We start from the raw sequence: 19,132 nt of genomic DNA, 5'->3' as shown, positions 1-19,132 counted from the left end.
TCTATTTAACATTGTATATGCAGGTTATTCACAGAAGACTTAACATTTTCGTTTGAATATGTTCCCTCAACTAGTAGCAGAATGGCATAAGCCACTAGACCTTCCCATTTGCATGTAATGCGTTCTCTGCATTAGACACTTTACATATGGTTTTAATTTGCCCCAAATGGGCCAATCTGCGACAAGTATATTCGTCCTCTACTTGTACCTTTGAATTTTAACCAAAGAAGACCAGCTCTTTTATATCTTACATTTTTAGACAAGGTTACTGTTTCCTGGTATTTATTCAGATTCTTATCAGATGTGTATTATGCTTATGTTTGATACTGAACCTTTAATTGTAAGGAATGCGTTACTTACCTGTAACTGCAGTTATCCAGTATTGGTATCTTTGATAGATTCACATGCCTGAATCATTCCCCGTCGTCGGGATGGGAGTCCCCGGTACATAAACAAAGTAATGTCTCATTAGACATATAGAGTAATAGGCCAAGGGCCTCACCTTGTTAACATATCCAGGTTCTTTTGTAAAAAAAACCCAGCTATCACCACCCTCTGGAACCTTCCTGGAAGGAGCTCTAGTCCCTCAGATTCTGGTAAACACAGAGCTAAGTAGTTGTATCACAGAGACCCAAGAGAGTCCTCCCAGGAGAGGTGGGTGGGTTGCATGTGAATCTATGAAAGATACCAATACTGGATAACTGCAGTTACAGGTAAGTAACGCATTCCTTATCCAGTATCAGGGTATCTTTCATAGATTCACATGCCTGAATCAGAGTAGTAAGCAATGATAAGCACATTTCGAATGGGACAGTATATATGAATTCACCAGATAACATATCAACGTGAAAATAGAAAGTACCAAGAAGCAATGAAATAGCATAGTAAGAAACACAATAGAGAAATGTGCGTATGGAAGAAAGGATGAAAGGAAGGGCTCACCTCTAATGAAATAGGTGACGGAGCACCGCTTGTCCCACTGCAGCGTCTTTCATGAGTTCCGTATCCAGGCAGTAATGATTGGTAAATGTATGCGGCGTCTTCCATGTTGCCGCTCTGCAAATGTCTGCAATGGGCACACCTGCAAAAAGTGCCATTGAGGTAGAAATTGCCCTTGTGGAATGGGCTTGAACTTTGGAATGCAGGGGCTGCCCAGCTTGCTGGTGACAAAAAGTAATAGCTGCGGAGATCCAGCAAGAGATACTTTGTTTAGTGAGTGGGAGACCTTTCCTAGGTCGACTGTAAGCCACAAAGAGTTGGTTGGATTTGCGGGATGTCTTTGTCTTGTCAATGTAGAATTTTAGGTAGCGTTTAAGATCCAGACAACGCAGGGTCCTTCCTGCCACGGTTTGAGGATTTGGAAAAAAGGATCGTAACACTATAGGCTCATTGAGATGGAAGTTTGACGGGACGTTGGTATAAATTTCGGATTTGTGCGTAGTATAACCCTGTCGTGTTTGAATTGAAGGAAAGGGTCTTGAATTGAGAAAGCATGATTCCCGCCTTGCCGAGGTAAGGGCTAGAAGGAGCGCTGTTTTCCAGGAGATACTTAAGACCAGCTCTGTGTATCGGCTCAAAAGGGTTTCATAAGCTGAGCCAGAACTGTGTTGAGTTGCCATGAAGGAGGTAAAGTCTTTACAGGAGGGAATGTCCTAAATAGGCCTTTAAGAAATTGTTTAATCAATCTATTAGACCACAGAGAAGGGCCTGCAAAGGATCTCCTGAAACGGGATATTGCTGCCAGATGGAGTTTAATGGAGGCATGAGCGAGACCAGAGTTCCCCAGATGGAGAAGGTAAGGCAGTATTTGCTCTGGAGAGGATGAAAGAGGGTGTATTTTGTTTGACTTGCAGCAGATACAAAACCTCTTCCATTTTAAGGAATATGTTTTGTTAGTACTGTCTGCTAGAGCCTGAGCCAGAACTGCTCTACAGTCAGGAGGTATGTCTAGACCCTGGAACTCTGAACTCAGGAGCCAAGCTGATAATCTGAGAAATGCTGGATCCGGATGCTGGACTTGTTGGTTGTTCATTGTGAGAAGAGAGGGAAACAGTTTCAACTGGATCGGTGGCTCCAGGGAGAGAAGGTGAAGCTCCGTGAACCAGTGTTGGCGTGGCCAAGCTGGAGTTATCAGGATGAGCGTGCAAGGTTCCGCTTTCAATTTTCTGAGAACCCTGGGAATCAGGGGAATTGGTGGAAAAGCGTATGAAAAGACGTAGCACCATGCGATCGAAAATGCATTCCCTAGAGATCCCTTCTGGGGATGCCTGCTTGCGAAGTGTTGCCATTTGACGTTCTGCTTGGTAGCGAATAGGTCCAGAAGAGGGGTGCCCCATTGAGAGAATATGCGGTTGAGAGTCAGCTGATTATATTCCCATTCGTGACATGCTGTCTGTTGTCTGCTCAAAGAGTCGGCCAGAACGTTGTGTGTTCCTGGAACGTACTCTGCCAGAAGAGAAATGTTGTGAAGGAGCAGCCAGTTCCAGATTTTTTGCAACTCATGAGAGCGTTAGAAAACGAGTCCCTCCCTGCTTGTTTAAATAGTGCATTGTCGTGGTATTGTCAGTCCGCACAAGCACTAGTGAATTTCTGATCCGTGGTAGGAATGCCAGAAGAGCGAGATAAAACGCTCGTAGCTGCAGGAGATTTATGTTGAGTTTTCTTTCGGAAAGGGACCATTTCCCGCTGATCTGGAGTTCTTGGAGGAAAGCTCCCCAACCTTCCAGGGACGCATCTGTTGTGATGGTATGTGGAGAAGCAGGAAGCAAGAAAGGCAAGCCTTGAGAAAGGTTCTGAGGGCAAATCCACCACCGTGGAGCCTTGATCATCTGAGGGGTCACCCGGATGACATTGTCTAATGATCCCAAACATTGGACCCATTGAGCTGACGGAGCCTCTTGAAGAGGGCGCATGTGAAGGCGACAGTGTGGAACTAGTAGAATGCAGGAAGACATCATCCTGAGCAGAGATTTAAAAAGGCGCACTGTAAGAGACTTTTTGGACCGTATGCGAATCGCCATGGAAAGAAGCTGGTCTCTTCGCTCTTGTGAGGGAAAAGCTTTCTTCTGGGTCGTGTCGAGAGTAGCACCCAGGAAAGTTATACGCTGGAAAGGCCGGAGGACGGACTTGTCCTGATTGAGAGTGAGCCCCAAGCGATCGAAAAGCCGTAGAACGGCATCGGAAGACGTGGACGCGCCTTCTAGAGAGGGTGCTTTGACGAGCCAGTCGTCCAGATATGGAAAGACCTGATGGTGTTGTTGTCCGAGATATGCGGCAACCGGAGAAAGGCATTTTGTAAAAATGTGTGACGCCAATTTGAGTCCGAACGGTAGGACACGGAATTGGTAATGTCTGCCCACTACTGCGAATCTCAGAAATTTCTTGTGATTCCGATGGATAGGGATGTGAAAATAGGCATCCTGAAGGTCTAAAGAACCATGTCGTCGTCCGCATTGAGAAGTTGCAGTACTTCCTGGATAGTAACCATAAGAAACGACTGCTTTTTAAAGAATTTGTTGAGACTTCTCAAGTCTAAAATTGGTCTCCATTTCTTCTCCTTTTTGCGTACCAGGAAAAAACGGGAGTAAAAATTCTTCCCCCTTTGACGAAGAGGAACTCTTTCTATAGCTCCCTTCTGAAGCATAAGTGAAAGTTCCAGGAGTAGAGCACGTACATTTTTGTGAAGCATAGGTCGTGGAGGGGTTTGGGGAGGAATTTGAATGAACTCTAGTGAATGGCCAAATTGAACTAGTTGCAGAACCCAACGGTCCGTTGTTATTTGTTTCCAATTTTGTAGAAAGTGGGAAATTCTTCCTCCAACCTTTGAGGGCGGAGAGGAGATGGAGACCGGCGTTAGTGGAAAGTCATTGTCGCCGAGCAGCGTCTTTCTGTCGACCTCCTTTGCCACGAAAGGAGGACTTAGAGTAGGTTGATTGGTGCTGTTGACGTTGCTGGTATTGTGGCCGAAATTGCTGATTGGAAGAATAGGAAGATGGGTGTTGGTAATCACCTCTTGCAGATGTTTGTCCCCTTCCTCTTGAGCCCCGAAAAGGTGGGTTCTTGAATTGAAGGGTACCCAAAGCTCTAGCTGTGTCGGTATCCTTTTTTACACCCTGAAGAGCTTCATCAATGTGTGTTCAGAAAAGAAGCTGACCATCATAGGGCATGTCCAAAACTTTTGTTTGCACTTCCGGTCGGAATGAAGTTGCCTTCAACCAACCCTGCAGCCGTAGTACAGCTGCGCCAGCCAGTTGGCGAAATCCAGTAGAGGCGATATCCATTGCACAGTCTTATCTCGGATGCAGAACGTTCGCCCTCCAGCAAGATCTTTCTTTTCCTTTGAGTCTTCTGGCAAGCCCGCACGATATGGAGCAATATCTGCCCACATCTGCCTGTTATAGCGTCCTAACAGTGCCAAGGAATTGGATGCACGCACTGTTAACGCAGACATTGACGAGAAACGTTTTCCGATAGTATCAAACCGTCTTTGTCTGGAGGACCGGCCCGCAGCGTGGAAGGATTTTTCGATTTCCGCTGAGCAGCATGTGTGATGACGGACTCTGATTTGGGATGTCCGGTTAGGCAAGCTGGAGCAGTATCCGGCGCTCTGTATTTTTTATCCAGACGAGGCAATACTGGGTGCACCAAGGAAGGGTTTTTGCATTATTTTAACACCCTGATCCCATATATAATCTATAATAGGGATAGATCTGACTGATTTTTTTAAAAGGCTCTTTAAAATCATAGAGAAAGCAATCCTGCTGGTGTGAAGGCATAGGTATTTGGAAATGCTGCGCCACTCTTTCCACTACGTTGTGAAATCCCCCAATGTCCTCAGGAGGCGAGTCAGTTTGATCGGGCACGGGGGAAGCTGGACAGGGGAGTACATAATTGTCCCACTCATCATGAGTAGATTGGGAATCTTGAAGTTCTCCTTCCTCATGTCGATCCTCCTCCTCATTGTCTGTAGAAAGCGGAGGTGGTGAAGTGACAGGCCCAGACTGCAAATTTAAAGGTGGAAGCTGTGGTCTTGGCGGTGGAGACACAGCTGGAGGCGGAGACGTTGCAGAAGTGGGAAATCTCTGCTTATAGTCCGTAATGAGGAATTGCAGATCAGAAACTAAAGATGCAGGCAGACAAACCAAGGGAGGTGGAGGCGGATGGTATTCTTCAGGAAAAAGTGCCTGATCCTCCTGTACTTGATCCTCATAGTCTGAACTGTCCTGATACTGGACGTTAAGTTGAGATGGGCTTGTCGTCGTCCTAAACATACTGTCATCATCAGAATCTTCTTCCTCCAAAAGGTGTGCTGGCGGCAATAACTGGACCCTACTAGGGGAAGTCAGGGCCGGCGTCAACGTACGTTTTGTGATCTTCAGATGTACGTACGTACTTTTTAGATTGCGGCCGTCGACGGTGTAGTCTTTGACGGTGAAGCGTCGACGGGCACCATGGTAGACGGAGTTCCCGTCGACGGTGTTGTCGTCGATTGAGCTTTCGTCGACGGTGTCGTCATCGACACAGTCGTCGGCGATCACAGCGTCGACGGTAGTTTGGACGTCGACGATGACTTCTTTATCTTAAGCGTCGACGAGACAGACCTACCAGCCGTCGACGATGAAGTAGTCGTCGTCGTGGATAATGAAAAAGACACGACAGAAGTTGAAACAGTCGTCGTCGACGAGTTCACACACAGGGCTGTAGATGGAGATTTCCTCGTCGTCAAGGTCACCGTCGACGAGGCCGTCGCCGACGGGGTGGAAGAAGGCTTTTTGAAGGTGTGAAAAACTTCCTGAGGAGAAACCTTCACTGAAAGAGTCTAGACGTTAAAGTCCTTTTACTGTTTCAAGCTTGGCCTTCTAATAAGTACCTGTGTTTAATATCCTGTCACCAGGTCCCGGATGTTTGGGCCTTGGACATTACAGGTAGAGTTTTTACTCCGGACAGGGTGATCTTTCAGATTACTCACCTAACAAAATGTAACTCTAAGTTAGTGTCTTACCCTGCTTTCTCGCAAGTTCCTAAATTGTGCGTTGTTCGCACCATTAGAAAGGTATGAACTGGTTACAAATGATATTTGTCCCCATTGTGACAACCACTGACTGCTCTCACATAGACCCACAGGGCAGTTTCTTAACCTACGATTGCCAGATGGGTCAGACGGGTCATGCAGGAAGTGGGGATTGATACATCCCAGTTTGGAGCCCATTCAATCAGAGATGCAATGGACTCCAAGGCCTTTTGCCTGGAAGCATGACTTGAGCATATCCTCAACGCTGCAGACTGGTCTTCTAACTCTGTTAAAATTTTTATTTTAAAACAGATTCCATCTCTGGCAAGCGCAGTGGTGAACAAGTTTTGAACTAGCCTAATCCTCGCTGCCAGGTCCTGACATAGAATGAAAAATGTCCTAGCGAACGTAAAGGAAGGTTTCAATTCTATTAAGGACACGGAGGCGAGGATTAGATCACCCTATACTTCTTCCAGAAGATTTCTTCTCTCCCTAATGGAAACATAAGAGGAATTTAAAAGTTTGATAATGCCTTTGTCTTACAGTATGGGCGGGTCTCTTGTCTTGAACAGGATGTTTTTAGTCATGCAATGCCATGTAGTCTGATTATGCTTCAGGTTTTTCATTATGTAGTGACAGACAATGTGCATCTTCTGGATCCTTTTAGGGATGGAATCCAACAAAAAGGAGTAAGATGAATGGTTGAATGCTGTCAATCCAGGAAGAAAGAGGGAGACAGAAGGGCTACAAGGACCATTATACTGACGACTGCATTATGATTAGATGGACTGCTTTGATGTCTTTTTCCCAATTGGTCATGGGAATTCTAGTCTCATAACGTAAATAATTTCTGTAAAAAATGGCTGCTGTGGGAAAATACATTGAATAAAGTGAAGCGATAACAGCCTAATCATCACCTCCATTTCCTAAATAGAATTTAAACTTTCCTTTACGTTAGCGAGTACATTTTTCATTCTTAAGTGTCCTAAGTATACAGAAAGCTTAACTAGGGGCAATCTTTGACCTATCCATCCGCTAAAGTTTTGCATTCACCCACCTTAGTCATACGGCCCACCCCTCATTATCACATTCAGGAAGCACCTGCAAAACAACAGTTCTTGTACTAGTCCCAGCGTTCAGAAAATTGCTATTTAAGAATATATTTTCTGTTGCTTCTTTTAAATCCTATAGTGCCGGGACACCTTAACAGGAGTTTACGGAAGCTACAAAACTATGAAAAACAAATTAACTCATAATATTAACAAACTCTTCTTTCAACATAATAGGAGAAAAATAACACCCCAAATAAAATGTGCCTCTCATTTTATAATCCCACAAGACTGAATGCCTGATGAGCCTTAGAAATTGAAGAGTGGAGGGGCAATTCCAAAGGAATAAAAAACAAACGATAAACATTTTAAAAAATGACCTGCCTCACCATACTCATAAGTCATACTCGACTACAGAGTCCCAAGTCCCAAATGCCTAAAAGCGTTCCTTTAAGATTCCAATATTAACTCTGCCATACTACCAATTTAAATTTTTTTTTTTGGGAAGGCGGTGATGGAATCTGCTTGTGAAAAAATGTATTGCTTTCCAAACTGCTCGAACCCAAGCCACACTGAGAAGCCAGATGGAGCAGGCAAATCTTTTGTCTGCAATTTGTTTTTATCACCTGCAAAACACCTTTACTCTGGAAGGTGTTAGGACTCAGATAAAGAAACCATAGGAGTCCAAAATCTTCCATTACCACTCTTTTCTTTCTCAGTACTGAAAGTTGGACCTTCTATTCTCCAATCTACCAACTTCAAAGCAGGCCATCACTGTTCTGCCTGTGCGGAATCTATGTAATGTGAAAGAAACCGCATTCTGCATGGACGGGTTCAAGATAGACAAAAGCTTTCTTTTGTTCTCACTCAAGATCACAATCTACCAATTTTGCCTTTGAATTGCTCTTACACCATTTTTAATGCTTGCTCTGTTGAGTCTTCACCTGTGTCCACATATAGGGCATTTGTAGATCATACAAGTGTTCAATCACTGCTCACATGGTTTTCCTCCTCCATTGCGCAGTGTGGCAGAGCGAAAAAGGCAATGAAATATGGACTGTCCTATGTGGAAGAGACCCCTACCTTCTGCACAAAGTAAGCTTGAGTTTGCAACACGAATCTGTTAAAGAAGGTGATATAGAAGGTTGCACAGGCAGTGCATGGAGTTAACGGACATGGCATGCAGATGTAATCTTAATGAGGAATACAGTATTAAGGGTCAGCAAGCTAAGGGAGCAACTGTGCATAGGCTTGAAGGACATGCACATCAAGAATGTGAGGAACAAGGTACGGATGTATTGGAACATAGTAAAGGAGGGAACATACATGTGAGCCAATTTAGGAAGGGCATCAGAACCTGTGATGTGAATAATAAAAGCTAGTCAGGTAAACGCAGAGAGGCCGTGAGAGCTTTAACGGTGAACACAGCATAGCTTTGCTGGGAGAGTAACAGAATAAATATCATACTGTCTGTACTCAAGAGGGTCAACCTGATGTGTGAAGGAGGCTGGCTAAGTATATGGAGTACACTTATTTAAGTCAAGCACCCTGCATTAATCCAGAGAACCCTTATGATGGTTTTAGCGGTCTCAAGACAACTATAGAAAGCTCCAAGTGATAGCTGTGGAGAGCAGCCTTCAGGCTTAGTCCGGAAGGAGTGTTAAGCAGCTTATTTTATCAGATCTAGTCATATAGTGTAGGTTAAACGACAAAGAACCACTCAGCGTGGGTATAAAGCACAAGTTACTACTTGTGTAACGATATATCTGTGAGAGACATTAGTTAGTGATACATTCCTTACCTTAGAATATGCCCAGGCATCAGACTGGATCCGGAAAGTTTTGCTAGCAGTACCCCTGCGCGTCAGTAGGTGGCACTGTGTGGCTCCGCGTACGTCCCTGGCATCTTAAGCGCCGTGATGACGTCACAAACTACTTAGGCGCCACCCATGCGTGCTGACGTCAGTTCTGTACACTACTTTCCGTGCCAGGAACGCAGAGCCATGCAAGAAACGGACACTGGTGCCAAGAAAACTAGGGCCCTGATAGGGATGACCTTAACCCTAGAAATCAGTTCGCAGAACGGGGAGGATGAGTGCGGCGGTAAGGAATCTATCACTAACTAATGTCTTTCACAGATATATCGTTACACAAGTAACTTGTGCATCTGAAAGAGACACGTTAGTGATGGATTCCTTACCTTAGAATAGATAACCCAGCAATACCAACCCCAGTGGTGGGTCTGTGAATAGATTACGCCAGAAAGTCATGGAGAAAAAGAACGGCCAAAGAAGCCGTCTCTCCGGACCGCCAAGGCAGTAATGCTTGGTAAACGTGTGCAGCGAGGCCCACGTAGCTGCCTGACAAATATCCTGCAAGGGAACGCCGCGTCCCAAGACAGTAGTGGCTGCCATGGCCCTGGTCGAATGGGCACGCAGCCCCACAGGAGGCTCCTTCTTAGCCAACGAGTAACCGCCCTTGATGCACCCACCGAGAGATGGTCCATTTGTGGACAGCCCGACCTTTTTTGGCGCCCACGTAGCCAACAAAGAGCTGTTCATCCAGCCGGAACTGTTGTGTGCGCTGCAAGTAGAACGAGAGCGTGCGTTTTGGGTCCAGACGGTGGAGCCTCTCTTCCTCTCTTGAAGGATGTGGAGGCGAAAAGAAGGTGGGCAAAGTGATGGTCTGCTCGATGTGGAAGGGCGTAACAACCTTTGGCAAGAAAGAAGGACGGATCCTTAAAACCACCTTGTCCGGATGAACAGAAAGGAAAGGAGGTTTAGAAGAAAGAGCCTGGAGCTCACTCACTCTCCTGGCAGAGGTGATAGCTACCAGGGAAGCCGTCTTGAGAGTGAGAAGACGCAAAGGATAGCGATGAAGGGGCTCAAAAGGAGGGCACATCAGAAAGGTCAAGACAAGATTCAAGTCCCATTGAAGCATTATGAAAGGCACAGGAGGAAACATGTGGGTAATGCCTTTCAGGAAACGGTTAACAACCGGGGACTTAAAAAGAGAAGGCTGATCTGGAGGCCTTAGAAAGACGGAGATGGTCGAAAGATAACCTTTGATAGTGCCCAGAGCAGAGCCCTGCTGGTCCAAAGAAAGAAGGAACAGAATGACTTCGGAAAGAGGGGCAGAAAGGGTTCCACAGACTTCGCTGTGCACCATGCCACAAACTTGTTCCATCTGCAGGCGTATACCGTTTTAGTGGAGGGACGCCTGGCTGCCAGAATGACATCACAGACTTCGGGAGGAAGATCAAAAGCTGTCAACTGTCGCCGCTCAATCTCCACGCAAGGAGGTGGAGGCTGGACAGATTAGGGTGGAGAGCCGTCCCCTGCTGCTGCGACAGAAGATCCTCCCGAAGAGGAAGTCGGATCGGGGGATCGATCGCCATGCTGAGTAGCTCTGGATACCTAACCAAGGCTCTACCCACTGCTGAAAGAGACCTTGCGCCACGTCTGAGTTCAGTCGCCATTCGTGATCCATCAAGCACCGGCGGCTGAGTTTGTCCGTCCTGGCATTCAGAGAACCTGCCAGGTGTTGAACCACCAAGGTAATGCCTTGATGTTCCAGCCATGTCCAGAGGCGCAAAGCCTCCCGACATAGGGTCCGGACCCCACCCCGCCCGGTTTGTTGCAATACCACATGGCGGTGGTGTTGTCCGAGAACACCTGCACCACACTTCCCTGGACAGAGGGAAGGAATGGTTTCAGTGCAAGTCTGATCGCCCGAAGCTCCAAAAGGTTGATATGGAGCCGGGACTCTGCCAGAGACCAGAGTCCTCTGATCTCCGCCTCTCCCAAGTGGCCTACCCATCCCAGGAGGGACGCATCCGTCACCACTGTGTGCTCCGGTTGGAGAAGGGAGAGGGATCTGCCACTGACCCAATCGCGATTCGTGAGCCACCACTCCAATTGTCGTGCAGTGCCCTCCGAGATCTGGACATGATCGGCAGGTCGCCCTGATGCTGCGCCCACTTGAACTTCAGGTCCCACTGCAGAGCCCGGGTATGCCATCTGGCATGTTGCACTAGCAGGATGCAGGAGGCCATCAGGCCCAGGAGCCGGAGGCTCATCCTGACTGAAACCCAGAAAAAAGACAAAGATCGGAATCATAGCCTGAATATCCCAGACTCGCTGCTCGGGAGGATAAACCCGAAACAGCGTCTAATCCAGAAGCGCTCCGATGATGGGGAGCTTCTGAGAGGGACTCCGGTGCGACTTCGGCACGTTGATGGAGAACCCCAGCAAATGCAGGAGGTCGGCCGTAGTCTGAAGTTGGTTGACGACTGCCTCAGGCGAGCCCGCCTTCAACAACCAATCATCGAGGTAAGGGAAGACTGACACCCCCGACCTGCGCAGGTGAGCTGCTTCGGGCGCCATTACCTTCATTAACACCAGAGGGGCGCTGGTAAGGCCAAAGGGGAGCACGGCAAACTGAAAATTCTCCTGGCCTACCGTGAATCGCAGGTAACGCCGCTGGAGCGGCAGGATGGGGATGTGAAAATATGCGTCCTGCAAGTCCAACGCTACCATCCAGTCTCCAGGGTCGAGGGCAGCCAAGACCTGAGCCAGAGTCAGCATTTTGAACTTCTCCTTCCGAAGGTCCAAGATGGGACGCAGACTCCCTTTGTCCTTCTTGGGGACCAAAAAGCAGTGGGAATAACAACCACTCCCTACTTCTGGCCCAGGAACGCACTCGATGGCCCCCTTGGCCAAGAGGGCCGCAACTTCCTGCTGGAGAGTCGCCAAGTGTTCCCCCGACATGCGGTGGTACTGAGGTGGCATGGCTGGAGGGGCATACTGGAAGGGAAAGGAGTAACCCTTGCGGATGATCTGCAACACCCACTTGTCCAATTTGATAGTGTGCCAGTGGGGGAGGTGATGGCAGATCTTACCACCCACTGGCGTGAGGGGTTCCTCAAAGCTCGGATTAGGAAGGTTTGGAGGCAGAAGCAGCAGGGGCGGAGGACGATTGCCCCACACGCGGATTCCCAGAGCCGCCCCTGCCGAAGCAGCGTCAGCGCTGAGGCTGGTTCTGCACAGGCTTGCTGAAGGAACGAGCCTGGGCACCCCTGCCTTGGCCACGAAAGGAACGAAAATCAGGAGTGGCTGGGCTCTTCGTGGAAAGACCCAAGGACTTGGCCGTGGCCCTCGAGTCCTTAAAACGCTCCAGTGCACTGTCGGCCTTCTCGCCAAACAGGCGAGTGCCATCAAAGGGCATGTCCATGAGCGAGCTCTGGACGTCGGGCGAGAACCTAGTAGATCGCAACCAGGCATGGCGACGCAGCGCCACAGTCGTATAAATCGCCCTGCCCAACGAGTCAGCGGTGTCCAAATCACACCGAATGGCGAACTTAGCCGCATCCTTACCCTCAGCAACTGCCTGGGAAAGCACAGCATGGACCTCCTCAGGACACTGGGTTAACACCTGAGCAACAGTATCCCACACCGCGTGGGAATAGCAGCCCAACAAGCAGGCAGTGTTCATCGACCGCAGCCCCAAGCTGGCCGACGAGAACAACCGCTTACCAAACTGTTCCAGCTTCTTAGAGTCCTTATCCGGCGGAGCCGTGGGAAAGGCACTCTGCGACGTCAAGGATTGGATGACCAGACTCTCAGGCGTGGGATGAGTGGTCAGAAACGCAGGGTCACCAGGCACCGGGCGGTGACGTCTAGCGACATTCTTATCCACAGGGGCCCCTGTGGCCAGCCGTGACCAAGTGCCCAACAGGACGTCAGTGAGGGCGTCGTGGAAGGGAAGCAGGGGCTCCGATGAAGTAGACACCTTCTGGAGCACCTCAGTGAGGAGGTTAGTTTTGAGGGCCACCGAAGGAAGATCGAGGTTGAGGACCTCAGCAGCCCGATGGAGCACCATCGTGTAGGAAGCGCCCTCCTCCATTGCAGGCGAGGGAGAGGTAAAGCCCGGGTCAGAAGAGACATCGAGGTCGCCGGCGTCCTCTAGATCGTTCATTCAGTCCTGCTCGGAGTCACACTGACGGGCAAGAGGGTCCTCGGACCCCTCCCAGTCATCCTCCACCTCTGTTGCAGGAGGAACCGGCCGCGGCGGAAGAGCCGAAGCAGGGACAAACTGCGTCGGAAACTGCATTGTGAACAGCGCCAGCCGGGGTCGGCCCGGCGCCACCTCCCAATGCGGATCCCAGGCAGGAATGAAATGGTCCTGGAACCAGGGCAAGGGTGGAAAGAACGGCACCCACTGCGGCTCCAGAGCCGAGGGTGGCGCTGGGGCCGGAGTCGGCAGCGCCGGAACTCGTGGCGCTGGGGCCGGAGCCAACTGCGTAGGATCCTGTGGCGCCGAAGCTGGATCCGCCAGCGACGCCGACTGCCCAACAGGATCTGGACATGGGACCGCGGGGCCTAAGGCACGCCGGCGGGAGCCCAAGGCCTAAAAAGGCAGTCCATGGTGGCAAACAAATTCTTGCACCTGTTCGGGAGTCGCCGACGGACCCGGTTAAGGCGGGTAGGCCGCGGGACTCCCAGGCTCCGAAGGAGCAACAGGGGCGGGGTCCCTGTCCCCCTCGTCCGCATCCGAGGACCGACGAGGGGACGTCGGCGAGCGAACACGCTTTGACCTCTTTTTAGGTCGTCGCTTACCGGAATCCAAGGGCGAAGACTTGGAGCCCGAAGAGCGATGACTGCAAGCAGTCCCGTGAACAGTCCCTAGACCTGGAGCGGCGTTGAGACGAGTGCCGGGCCTCCAGCAGTTTCCGGCGCGGCTCCCTCAAGGCCTTTGGGGCCATGGCCAGACAGTCCCGGCAGGACCAGGAGTCGTGGACGGTCTCGAGGCAGTAGAGGCAAACATCGTTGGGGTCCGCCACCGACATATTGCGACGGCAGGCCCCAAAAGACTTAAAACCAGGCATCCCTACGTGCACCAGCAGAAAACAGAGGAGACAAAAGTTTCAAAAGAGTAGTCAAAAAGTGACTAAGGTACGTGCTCAACCCGGATCTGCACTTGGTGGGGCGGAAAAAAAGAACTGACGTCAGCGCGCATGGGTGGCGCCTAAGTAGTCTCCGTGACGTCATCTTGGCGCTTACGACGCCAGCGACGGAGCCGCATGGTGCCACCTACTGACACGCAGGGGTGCTGCAAGCAAAACTTTCCGGATACAGTCTGACGCCTGGGGATATTCTAAGGTAAAGAATGCACCACTAACTAATGTCTCTCACAGATATATCATTACACAAGTAGTAACTTGTGCTTTATAACCATGCTGAGTGGTTCTTTATCGTTTAACCTACACTATATGACTAGATCTGATAAAATAAGCTGCTTAACACTCCTTCCGGACTAAGCCTGAAGGCTGCTCTCCACAGCTATCACTTGGAGCATTCTATAGTTGTCTTGCGACCACTAAAACCACCATAAGGGTTTCTCTGGATTAATGCAGGGTGCTTGACTTAAATAAGTGTACTCCATATACTAAGCCAGCCTCCTACACACATCAGGTTGACCATCTTGAGTACAGACAGTATGATATTTATTCTGTTACTCTCCCAGCAAAGCTATGGTAAGGAATCTACCACTAACGTGTCTCTTTCAGATAATAGTTATATTTATCATACACACTCACTAACACATTGGTATATTTCCAACCCGGAGACATCAACACAATATTTCAAAAGGAAACCGGTAAGCGCAAATACACAGTAGTCTCCAGGAGGAGACCAAACCATATACTATGAAAGTGGAATGCGAACGGAGACTAAAGTCATGACTTGGACAAGAAGACTGAGAAGAGCTGGGGAACCAAGGAACCACCCGAGGTAAGTACCCAGTAATCCCACGGAGGCTGTGTGCAGAGTGGAAACACAGCTGTGTACTCAATAGAAGTCAATGGGAAAGTCGCGGTCGCAGTTTTCAAGAAGGACCCTTCCCAGAGGACCCTGAAGAAACCCAGTGGAAGACGGAAAGGTTGGAGAGTGCAACGCCCATGGATACCCCAGGAACTAGGGTACCTACACCAGGGAAGTGACATCGGAAACCGCCATAGACCACAACGGAAGACTTCAGGAAAGATGCCGCTGGCGAAAAAGGTTGGGTTCTTGAAGAGGAGTACCTGCAAGCAGAGGGGACAGAGCTTTTGCCACTCTGGAGTAAACAGGAGGTATAGAAGATCAATGACCACCGATGACAAGAGGCAGGAGAGTGGACGGTGACCTTTTCGCTGCAGATGTGAGAACCAGGCAACGTTACGAAAGGCCAGGGGCCGTTGACGCGCTGTCCTACATTGGAAGTCAAGAACCAGGCGGGTCGGAGTCTGGCAGGAGCACCAACAAGCCTTGGGAGCAGCAACAGATGTGGTAAAAAAAAAAAAAGGGACAGTGTTGGAACCAGCAAGGTCCAAGGGATTCACCAAATGCAGGACAGTCAGAGCAGGCCCGAGCAAGCAGGGGAGCCCACTGAAGCCAAAGAAGACCTTGAAGAGGATCCACAGGTCGAAGCCACAGAATTAGCTAGAGGACCTCGAGCAGCTCAACAACATGCAGGCCTACGGTGCAGAGGATGCGGTCAAGAGTAAAGACCTTGGTAGGAAGAGATGCCGGAGGCTGGAGCTTTTTGTAGCCCGAAGATCTCTGGAGGAAAGAATCAACAAGCCTTGGCAACGGCAAGTCGAGACGTTGGTCAGGGGTTCTGCTCCAGCAGTTCCAGTAAGAGATACTGGCCCTAATCTTGCTGAGAAGACAGTGCAGACTTCGAGGAAGTTGCAGAACCACCACCTGTGTCACTGAACCTTTCGGAGCTCGTGGGATGTCAGGACCAGAAGAACGGTCAGCTTTGTTGCAGTGCCTACAGAAGGACTCCTTCACTCCAAGGGAGATTACTTCTGGTGTCTTTGAAGCCCACAGGCCTGGAGAAGAACCTGGATGAAGCACAGGCACCGACAACGCAGAAGACTGGCAGGACGATGAGACCAGGATAAGCCGGAGTCTTCCTTGATGCAATCTCTGATCCAGGCAAAGTCCAACGAAGTCCAAGGTGCCCAGACGGTTGAAGTGGATTCCGATCTTAATCTTGTCCCATGACTAATCTGAAGAGCCACCAACAGGTAAGCCCTTAAGTACCCTAGGGAAAGGGTTTGGACAATTCAGTGATCCCTCCCAGAGGAGGGGCTGGATGGAGGATACTCCCACGTCCTTTGTCCAGTTTCGTGCCAAAGCAGGAGCCAAAGGCTCTCAGAACTGGTTCAACTGGAGTATGTAAGCAGGGCACCAAATGTGCCCTCGAAAGCAGTCTAGTTGTGCTGGCAAGCGCCCCCACCCCAGCCCAATACACAAAGTACTGCCTGGGAGGTGGTCACACCACCATGCGACAGGCAACCTATTGCTCTACCTTCCCCTGCTCGAGCCTGGCTCAGCAGCAGGAGGGCAGAATCAGTGGTCTGCAGCAGCACTAGCATGCTGTTAGAACCTGAAAGGACGGTACCAGGAATACAGGGGGGCTCCCTAGAGGAGCCACCTCAGTACATGGGATCGTACATCCAACACTGGATCCGGTGTTAGGGTGGGATTCCAACATGTTTGAAACCACACATGACCGGTATCGGTTCAGCCAATATATAGTTAGACTTCCCGTAATTGACTTGATGTCCGCTATATGTATACAATGGCTCACCGCACTTACCAAGCCTGGAGAATCGACTCCGGTGTATGTAGGGGTTGTCCTGCTCACGTAGGGCACCCTCACACTTCTAACCTAGCACCCTGCCTTTGGGATTGAAAAGTCTGCTTTTAGGGTCTCTTACAGGTTAAGTGCAGTGACCTCATATATGGAAACGTATATCTGTGGTGAGTGGTGCTAGCACCAGCTCACACAGGCTGCATTGGCAGGCCTATAGTCAGTTTGAATGGTCTCCCATGGTTGGCATAATGCATGCTGCAGCCCAAGGGAGACCCCTGGTGTACCTATGCCCTGGGTACCTTAGTACTGTATACTAGGGACTTAGAAGGATACACTAGTAGCCAATTGCGAAGGTACCAAAGTACTTACCACAGTCAAATTTAGGGAGGTGCACAGTGACTGGAGTCCTGATTAGCAGGATCCCAGTCAGACTAGTCAGAAACAGAATAACACTAGCAAAAAGTGGGGGTAATTATGAAAGCAGATACTACTTTCCTACAGTGTGGCAACAGGACAGGAACTTGATACAGAAATAAATGGATTTGGTAGATGGGCACCAAGCTGCAAGGATAACGTACACTACTTTTGCAGGCAGATTATACCCACTCGTCTGCTGCTGTTCAATCCATGCATGGAAATGCAGCTTGCAGAGAGCGCTTGGTAGAGGACCCTGACTTGTTGCTGTGACAGGCGGTTCAGCAGAAGAGGTAGACTACCCGGAGAACAAGTGCTTAGACTCCACAAATGAGGGTATCACACTCCTGGCCCAATATGGGGCCAGTCGGTCCTCCTGACCTTTTTCAGAACTTGTGGCAGAGGTGAGCAGACATACTGTAGTCCTGCACCTGTAAGGAAACTATGAATAACCAACTCGAGCATGCAGTAATCGTAACACTGCACATTCTTGGCTGTGCGAAAAGATCTACCCAAGATACAAGAGCACATAAACATGGGTCAGAGAACAAACCCACACTACATTACCACCATTGACAATTATTCATTTTATGTACAAGACACCACCATGATAAAGAAATCGTAAGTGAAAAGAAGTCTCTAAAATTCCAGCTTTTTAGTACAGGCAGCTTTGGAAGCTTTCAATAATGCCCAGGTTATGAAATTTAACCACATACACTAGTATTACTTCATGGCCTTGACCCCACAACTATTGACTGGTAAACTCAATCCTATTAGGGTCTATTGTACCCTAGCTTCTGTCAGACTCCAACTATACACCAATTATTATTCATTTTCACATTTGCATGGTGATGCTGAAGAAATTCCAATGGTCTCCTTTCCTCCCTATCTGCAGGGATAGACACTTCATACACTGGATGTCATGGCTTACTAGTGATTATGCAAACAAAATGTATACTAGCTCAGACAAGCATGCACTGATGTCAAACTTTAAACCTAGGTTATCAGGCATAGAGACCTTAACTTCGCATTGTCTAACAAAACGTACACTCTATATTGTGGTAACTTACTAATTCTGTTTAATGCTAAACTTACCTCGCCAACAATTCAATGAGTTCTGTTCGGCTCATGCCATCTGGAATCAGCCTTGGGATAGCAGCAATGCAAGTTCTAAACAGATCAATCTTTGGTTTTCTCTCGCCCCTACATCAACCATGACATGAAAGAAATGAGTTTAGTTATGGTGGGTTATTCTAAACACTGTATAAAGCAAATAATTAAACAAAGCATATTCTCTTCATGGCATCTATGTTGAAACAGCCTGTATAAACATCTTTTCTGCAGTAGCTAACTGCATTTTATATTTCTTAGCATCTCTGACCCTGTCTTTCAATAGTATGGGCTTTGGAATGGAACAACCTAAACTAAAACGTACTTATCAGTAACATTCTGTTTGCATCTTATTGTAGTGCTGTGGATTGGCATGTTTTTCACAGTCCTGCCTTCTAGTGTTAATTTCAGATGTTTTTACATTTTGAGGTGAATCCCTATACCTCCCATGAAACCCACAATGCACCAGGAGACAATTCAACATTATGTTGTTTCCACTATGTTTCTTTAGTGTGAAGATGTGAAATATAATATCTGTGGAGTGGAGAAAGAATATGCATGGATTGAAGTACCACACATGCGGTTATGAGATTAAATCTAGGGAGGTAGAGGGCACATTGATCTACAGCTCTACAAGCTACATTCTTCTAGGTAAGTAACGTTTTCTGTTTGTAGCATATGCTGCTGTACATCATATGTTGTGCACAGAATGAAAAGTGGCACCCAAACCCTAAAGTGGTAACTTGCAAGCAGAATAAGTGTGGAAGTCTGTCCAACTTGTGCTTGTAGGACATGAAGGTCCACAAAATAATGTTTAGTGAACATGAGAATACACTCCATAAATAGCCACTTTGCAGACATCTACTAACAAGATACTGTCTAAGAAAACCATTTTCTTGCTACTA

General features: G+C 48.5%; 1 protein-coding gene across 19 annotated transcripts in view; it reads right to left on the bottom strand.

Moving 5' to 3' along the window:
* FRYL (FRY like transcription coactivator) overlaps positions 1 to 19,132 on the bottom strand; it is a 2,516,714-nt gene that overhangs the window by 1,702,061 nt on the left and 795,521 nt on the right. For all 19 annotated transcript variants that reach the window (XM_085642132.1, XM_085642134.1, XM_085642126.1 and 16 more), the window contains one exon: positions 18,213 to 18,320. In XM_085642132.1, the coding sequence (XP_085498258.1) occupies positions 18,213 to 18,320 (108 nt within the window). The remainder of the gene's footprint in view (positions 1 to 18,212; positions 18,321 to 19,132) is intronic.

Source organism: Triturus cristatus, chromosome 2_2, assembly GCF_964204655.1.
Source record: "Triturus cristatus chromosome 2_2, aTriCri1.1, whole genome shotgun sequence".
NCBI classification, from domain to species: Eukaryota; Metazoa; Chordata; class Amphibia; order Caudata; family Salamandridae; genus Triturus; species Triturus cristatus.
Note: the sequence above shows the minus strand (reverse complement) of the source record. Positions and strands in the feature narration are given on the sequence as shown.